The sequence below is a fragment of the Nicotiana attenuata genome, unplaced genomic scaffold (genome assembly GCF_001879085.1).
Source record: "Nicotiana attenuata strain UT unplaced genomic scaffold, NIATTr2, whole genome shotgun sequence".
In the NCBI taxonomy this organism is placed as follows: Eukaryota; Viridiplantae; Streptophyta; class Magnoliopsida; order Solanales; family Solanaceae; genus Nicotiana; species Nicotiana attenuata.
Window position 1 is genome coordinate 108,982 of NW_017673623.1, and position 8,599 is coordinate 117,580.

The following is an 8,599-nucleotide window of genomic DNA, read 5'->3' on the forward strand; positions in this document are numbered from 1 at the left end:
ACAAAGAGAAAGTGGCGGAGGCAAGTTTTCCGCTAAGGGGGGTTCAAAAAAGAAAAAAATTTAACAAATAAAGAGACTGTACTCAGAATTGAAACAGCGTCGTAACAAAGATTTTGAACCCCTTCGACCACTGAGCAATGCTTTTGGGTTATGTCAAGGAGATTCAAAATAAAATATATAGAAGAAGACCTGTCAAATGGGCGGGATCGACCACGAACCGGCTCACATAACCCATTAAAATTGGCCCTTTAACCGGCCCATGATAAGCGGACCAACCCATTAATTTAAAGGGCATGGGCCGGGCTATAATATTTTGACCCACTGATATCGGACCGGACCCACGGGTCAACCGGCCCGGACCAGCTCACGTATATATATGTATATATATCCAGACAAGTGGTAAAAGATTAAATGCAAACAAGAAAGAATATAGTACCACACACTATGAGGCGACTTGTCGAAATAGGCGAATTCCATATATTTTAGACTATTAGTTATAGAAATATTCGAATTCTATGTAATGAAACCAGAAGATCTTCCAAAAGCAAAACAAAGCAATTGAGGAGTTAGCTAGGAGAATTGCTTATGTATGTAATGTTAGAGCAACTAAGAGAAATAGACAAATGATACAACAATATATTTTTAGATGTAAATAATAGGGATATGAGGAGAGATAGAAATATGTATAGGGCAGAGAGATGTAATCAACTAGACAGTTGATTGTGGAAATTAGCTGTGGCTATGTAAAGAATTTAATGGTGATCAATAGAAAAATTTAATTACCAAAAAAAAAAATATTCGAATTCCATATCTTCTCAAGTTTTAATGTTAATAAAGTATGGGTTTTCTTTGATTTTATTCTAATTGGCTTCAAGGACATGTAGTAATTTTAAGTTCGTATATATGTATAAAGTTTGAAATTTTTATCATTTATTAGTTTTTAACTTTTTTAATTAAGTTAGATTCGACCCATAGGGTCCGGGTTAAGGGGTTATGGATTACTGGTCCAGGTCGGGTCAATATGTTTTGATTAACGGGTCAAATCCGGACCAGCCCTTGTAAGAAAGTAAACCGGATCGGCCCGGTTAAGGACCCAGGGGCGAAGAGTCAATGGGTTAGGTTCCGGGTCGGATCAACCCATTTAACAGGTCTATATAGAAGTATAAACAGGATTTTGCCTTATATGTACAGTATAATTTTCTAACAAAGAAGGTTCAGATGAACCCCTTACGCACCCAAATCCGGCCCTGCAAGGGGAAAAAAAGATAGTAAGTAGTCCTCACAAGTATTAAAGGGTTCCAAAATGGAAATTAAAAAGCACTGAAGATTCAAGTGGTTTAGTGGCTATACTCTAATGACCTTGATTGGTCATTGTTGTAATCGAACGAAGACTGCAGAAGTAAAATAAATTTCGTCACTCTTTGTGAACAATTCAAGTGACAGGCCTTTAAATCTAGCTCTGCAAAATTCAGAAATCCAGTTTATTTGCTCGAGAATATCATATATAAATTGTCATATAAGACAGTGTGATAGTGAAAAAAAATTACTATACTATTTATCAAGTTATACACTATCACTTGGAAACTAGGTTAAAATTATTTGACTAGCTAGATATTAAGCTTCCGTTTGGTCATAAATTTTGGTAAATTCTTTTTAAATTTCTTGAAAACATTGCTTTTTCATGGAATATGATAAGTTTTTAAAAAATAAATTAAAAACAAAATTGAAGTTTCCAAATATTTATTTAGGGCAGTTTTTTGGTGAAATTTTTTTCTCTCACTCACAAACTTCAAAAAAAAAATTCAAATAAACACAACTTCTAACCTTCAAACGCTAGCTAAGTAACAGAATTACGAGAAGGAATTGTGCGATGGGGTCATACGGTCTCTATCAATATACTCCCTCCATTTTAATTTATGTGAACTTATTTCCTTTTTAGTTCGTGCCAAAAAGAATGAACACTTTCCCCATTTGGAAATAATTTACCTATATGCAATGATATATAGCCACAAAATATATGTGCCTCATTTACACTACAAGTTCAAAAGTTTCTCTTTTTTCTTAAACTCAATGCCCAGTCAAACGAGTTCAGATAAATGGAAATGAAGGGAGTATTACTTTTCTGACTGCCTAAATGCTAACATGGTCCATAAAACATCTTACATGTAGATCTAACTTGATTTAATTATAGGTAGCGGCACCTTCCTAATTACTCATTCTGTTCACTTTTACTTGGTATGTATCTAAAAATAGATTTTTATTTTTACTTGTCACTTTACGCATATCAAGAGAAGACAATTTTTTTTTCCTGTTATACCCACAGTATTATTACTCATTTCAACTCATTTTCTCAAATTCAATAAAATATATATCAATTAATATGGGTATCAAGGTAAATTATGCAGTGCATTTATTATTTTTTAAGGTGCATACAAAGTCAAAATATCCCAAGTAAAAGTGAACGGATGGAGTATGTACCACTAAAAAGCATTGAATTTAACCCAACTACCTACTGATTCTTTCACACCTCCATTTGGCCGACCATTAATTTATGTCCAATTTTCTCTCTATAAAAACCCTAAGGTCTCACTAGCTTTTTTACACAACACTCAAGGTAGTAACATTTGTAGTACTATCCTCCTCTACTTCCTCCAAACAACTCTCTATTGTTCTCTAATTTTTCTTTTAAGAATGGAAATGGTAGGCAAGATTGCATGTTTCGTGGTTTTGTGCATGGTGGTGGTTGCACCCTATGCAGAGGCACTGAGCTGCGGCCAGGTTCAGTCTGGCCTGGCTCCTTGCCTCCCTTATCTACAGGGCCGCGGCCCTCTCGGAGGCTGTTGTGGTGGTGTTAAAGGTCTATTGGGTGCAGCCAAGTCCCCAGCTGACCGCAAAACTGCATGCACTTGCCTGAAATCGGCCGCTAATGCTATTAAGGGTATTGACATTGGCAAAGCCGCTAGACTCCCTAGTGCTTGTGGCGTTAACATTCCATACAAGATCAGTCCCTCCACTGATTGCTCCAAGTACGTTATTCACTTTCTTTTCTTTCTTACTATGAGTTTACGATCTCTCATTTACATTTTGATGAATTATTAATACTATCAAGCTAAATCTGACCTATAACAACAAATAACATTTCATATCAAGTATGGTACTATATGGTAACATAAAAAAGTAAAGTAATACTAGTATCAAATTACATTGATGTAAAAATAATTTGCTAGTGTATATAACTTAATCTCCTTTTGCAGTCCGTACACTACCCACATCTTCATTTTTACTTCAACTTTTAGTCACTTGAAAGTTGGGTAACATAACTATATATTTTTGGATACATATATAATCAGAGATTTCTACCACATTGAATTGTGTGTGTGTGGTTAATGTTGGTTTCATGTGACAATGCAGGGTCCAGTGAGGTTGATAAAAGATGGATCAGTTTTCCACAGGATAATTTGGTAGAGAAGAAGAATAAGAGTGATCGAGTTTGATCCTGCTTATGGATCCATTTCGATTTTGTGTCGTTGTCTCTTTTCTTTTTTGTTTGTGTCTTTTGGAGTCATAGTCAGAGTCTTGTAATAAAACTTCAACGGTTGGTTGTATTACAATCCAATCAGCTTGATAATACATCTATACTATTAACTACTTAATGTCTCTTCTACGCGGATTAAATTCCTTCTCTCTGTTCCATTTTCTTTTTATTGTTTTTTCATTTACTATTCATTAATGCTCTAAAATTATTTACATAATCGACTAGGTTAGAAAGTGCTTACGTTGAACTTGATGAGTTGGTAACCTAGAAGAAGATATATGTTAATTAACTTTGTAACATACTCCCTAGTCCCTTCGTCCCAAAAAGAATACTAGTATAGTTCGGATTTCCAGAGTCACGAATTGTAACTGTATGGGTCCAAATTTGGACGACCACCGCCATTTGGCAAAGGCAACGGAAGATGAGATCTTCATAAGCAGGATGCCCTACGAGGGATGACAGATAGTGGATAGAGGATGCATAGTTGTGCAGTCGTGTAGGCCCAATAAGGGTTATTTGGAATATTCTCATGAATATTCCCTAGGGTATATTTTCTAGGGTGCAGAAAGGGACTAACCCTTATATATCGCGGAGAAAATACCTAGTAGAGGGATCTTCTACGGTTTTTGAGACCTTTTCAATTGAAAGAAAAACTCATACAATCTCTCATTTATTGAAGATTGTCACTTTCATTTACAATTACCGCATTTTTCATAATATTAACAAATACTTTTCATCGCGTTCATTACTTATATCTTCTGTTCTAGATATTATTAAGCTTAGCTGAGATTTACCCCTTTATTTTCTTTGATTAATTTGTTTACTAAGGTTCCAATATCTTTTGAATCAAACAGTAACTAATAAAATAAGATGTGACTAATAAAATACACAGGAGAGGCGCTACAACAAGAGGCAACACTATAACGGTGTTTATATGTCGCACAATTGTCAAAAAGCCGTCGTAGATATTATCTTTACATTATCTATCTATATCTATATATTTATTTATATTATACTAAAAATACGAAGGTCCTTAATAAAATGTCGTTCGTTTTTTTATCCTTAAAATAAATTTATATTGGAAAAATATGTAATTTTATTATATTCCTAATATTTAAAGGTTTAAAATCAACTAAACTTTTGGTTATTTAATCTTTCTTTAACTGACCAGGTAGGCTATCCTAATATTTAGGATTTTAAAATTATTAAGATTTTTACCTTATAAATTTTTTAGTTCCAACTATGTAATAAACTAAGATTTAGCTTATATAAATTAAACTAATTAAATATTAAGACGGAATCCTTCCTCTCCACGTTCTTGTATTTCTTGTCAGCCATCCTGAGAGGTAAACTTTCTTTTCCATTCTTTATTTGTGCAATGATAGTACTTATTGATCACAGTGAGTTTCTTTTCTTTTCTACTTTTGATGTTGCATATATGCTATATGTGCAAGGCCGACCGGAGGGTTAAGCCACTGAAGCAAAGATTTTCGGTCCCCCAAACTTTTGAGGCCCCATTTTTTAAATTAACAATGTTGTTTTTATAGTTAATATTTCTTAGCATAATATTAGTATAGACTCTTGTACGATAAAATATACTCCCTCCGTTTCAGTTTATGTAAACCTATTTCCTTTTTGGTCCGTTCCAAAAAGAATGAACCCTTTCTAAATTTGGAAACAATTTAGCTTAAACTTACAATTCTACCCTTAATGAGAAGCTTTTATAACCACATGATGTTTTAGACGTCAATACCACACAAGAGGGGGGTGATTTGTGAGGTACCTAATTTTCGCACTAGAAGAACCTGGTTCTTCTACGTGTTCTAACTTCTACTGTTTGCGGAATTAAAATACAGAAATAAAGAACACAGAGATTTTTACGTGGAAAACACCTGGCTCAAAAGGTGAAAAAACCACGACCTACTACTCAGTAGGATTTTCCCAAACTTCCACTAAACTTCAATGAGCCAAAAACAGCATTTACAAAACTCTTTGTAAACCTAAGGATTAACTCTAATCCCAGTGTAGCACACAACCTCAACTGTTGCGACACTTTCAAGTTAACTCTAACTTGAATACTCAATGCACCTAATACAATTGCTTCTAAGAAAGCTGGAAAGGTACAATGTTAAAACACCTACTACAGTTGAACTAGAAATAAAGAAAGACACAATGGAATTGGTTCTTCACACTTAGTTCTTGTAGCTTCAGATTTGCACACTTGTATCACACACAAATTGCTTGCAACAATCGCCTAGCTCTTTTGCTCTCAATTAGGTTTAACTTCAGCTTATGTGCAATCACCTGTAAAAGAGAACAATCGTTATATTTATAGAGTTAGTAATCAGAGTTTGATAAGAACTCGAATTGTGGATCCTTTGACAATTCGAGTCCAAGAACAACTCTAACTCCTAATCCATATTCTTGATCCGGATGTAATTCTCTTTTCATAAGGAGACTTCAACTCCTTATCCTATATGCAATCTTTTCGATCAGTTCAGAAGATATTCATCAAGATATTGCTGCTTGATCTCAAGGACTTAATCTTCTTCACGTGCATCTCATGTGTATGGGACATAACAACTGTGTCTCCTTAGATGAACCTGGTCCTTTACTGAGTTCGTTTGTCATTCTTCAAAACTTCAACTTATCTTGGGCCAACAAATTCCCCCTTTTTGATGATGACAAACTCTGTGCTTTTACTGATTATAGAACCTGTGGAACTCAGCTAAAATATCATCACTTACTTATCATTAAGGGCCAGATTTAATTAGGTCATAAACATCACTGTTCAGAAAATAGACACAATTTCTTTTAAAGCACAATATCTTCCCCCTTTTGGCATCATCGAAAAGTTGCATAAATATGTGAATCCCAGAATATTAATCATTACTCATGGCCACTGGGGCAACTGCAAGTGAAAGCATGCTTTAGATAATTAAAAATCAACTTGACAAAAATAACTATTAAGAGCAGAATCATCACAAAACAAGAGAAATGCAAATTGTCATTGATAAGGCATTGCTTCTACAGTACAGTCCACAAAAAGAAAGAACAAAAACTACCAACCATGAGCAAAAACAAGAAAAATCCCTAATCTGGGTCACTGGGGGTAACTGAAATGGTTCGGAACTAGGACAAAGATGGCTAAGGCTTAGAAGAACTGGAGGGTTGGGATTGGAGTAGGTTGAGCATTGTTTGTAGCATCCCTTCACTCTTTTCCTTTTCTTTTGCAAGTTCTGCCTTCAGCCCATTCCTTTCTTCTTCCAATTCAGCTACTCGAGCCTGAAGCCTAGCAATCTCAGCATCTTTGGTCCCACATTCTTGCATCAACGCTCTAACTTTGCTATTCACTGGAGTTTTTACGGATGAACCAGGTTCAACAGGGGCAACACTTAGCAGATAATCACAGGCCTGGAGAGTCTTGATTCCAAAGTGCTCCTTACTGGAGGCATTTTCCCACTTCTTCAAAGGGACGTTCATCCTGTCCAGTACAGTTGTCAAAATGAATCCATAAGGAGTAGCATGAGCCTTTGAACCATTTATGACTCTGTCCAGCAATTTGACTATGAAAGCAGGCCAATTGATTTGTTTACCCCTCACAAGACACTCCATGAGAACCAGGTCCATATAATTTGCAGTGTGCCTCCTCTCTTGTCTAGGCAACAGACATTTGTTCACAAACTCAAAGAGCACTTTATGCTCTGGCTTCATTTCACTCTTTTGAACAAATCGTGCTTCAGGCACCTCTTCAGCATCCTTTGTGTCACAGAAGTTCCTGGTAATTTGGAGTGCTGTGGGCAGATCATCTAGACAAGGCCACCTTTGCCTAGTGTAATCATCATAGCCCTCACTTGGGATGTCTAGAATCCTGCCCAGCTCTGGTGCATCAAACTCCACCTTCACACCTTTCACTATACTGGTTACTCGCCCATTTTCCACAGAGCCATTCGCCATAAATTCAATCAACTCTCTTCTGGCTAGTCTCCCATCCATCTGAAGGACCATGTCCTTCCAGCCCTGTGCAGCTAAAGCATCTACCAGCCTAACCATGCCTGGCTCCTCCAGGTCTTTCAGCAGCCTTCCCTTCAATATCTTCCTCCTGCTAAAAATAACAAAGCGATCTTGCTCTTGTTCAGAGTCCTCCTTTTCTTCTTCTTCACTCCACTCCTCATCTTCTTCCTCAGTAATTTTCACTTGTTTTCCCTTTACAGCAGACCTTGTTCTTTCAGCCAAAGAAGGTTCAGCAGGCACAGACTTTGAAGACTTCTTTGCAGGAGTCTTGGTTCTTTTTGGTTTGACAGTGGGAACCACTTCTTCAGTTGTGCCTCTCTCTTGATGGACCAGGTCCATCTCCTCCTCTTCTACAGCAGCCTCAGAACTTTCTACTACCTTTTTATTTCCTTTTTCCTTCTTCTTGTTCTTACTCTTCTCTAATGCTTCCTGTAGTTCTGCTTCACTTTGCCTTACTTTACTCCTTGTAGTTCTTCCCCTAGGTACAGAAGTAGCAGAAATCTTGGGAGATGTTACTTTGCTTTTCTTTGATGGTTTGTCAGCAACTGGGGTCTTTTGTGAAGACGCCTTGCGCTTCTTTGGGTCATAACTGGCCCCTACTTTCTTTAGAATATCTGCTATAGTCTCCTCCACAGAAGAACTCTTCTTGTTGCTCACTCATCTTAACAAGTCCCTCAGCAGCTTCTCCTAATCTGCTTCCCCCTGACTTCAAGCCACCTTCTTCTCCACCACCACATATAGCAAGAACCTCCCCTTTCTTTTTCTTTCTCATCCTACTAGTCTCAGCCCCTTCAACATTTTTCACAGCACCGACAAGCACAAACCTATTATCTACCTTCTCAGCTATATCAGAAAATACATAACAGATGTTTACCTCTCTTGGGTTTTCTTGACTCTTGTCATTGTCAGATGACCCAGGTTCTTCTCCTTCACTAGCAGAGATGAACTTTTCAGATTCAGAGCTTGAGTGGGATTCTTCAGATGAAGCCTCTTTTCTTTGACTAGCCTTTAATTTCTCGTTCAAGGCTTTTCTGAGAGGGCAGGATGCTA

At 36.7% G+C, this 8,599-nt stretch overlaps 1 protein-coding gene across 1 annotated transcript; it reads left to right on the top strand.

Moving 5' to 3' along the window:
* The first annotated feature begins 2,547 nt into the window (after positions 1-2,547).
* LOC109216880 (non-specific lipid-transfer protein 2-like) lies at positions 2,548-3,658 on the top strand. Its single transcript, XM_019381102.1, has 2 exons — positions 2,548-3,026; positions 3,412-3,658. The coding sequence occupies exons 1-2, from the start codon at positions 2,692-2,694 to the stop codon at positions 3,419-3,421; spliced, it is 345 nt and encodes a 114-aa protein (XP_019236647.1). The 5' UTR covers positions 2,548-2,691; the 3' UTR covers positions 3,422-3,658.
* The last annotated feature ends 4,941 nt before the right edge of the window (positions 3,659-8,599 follow it).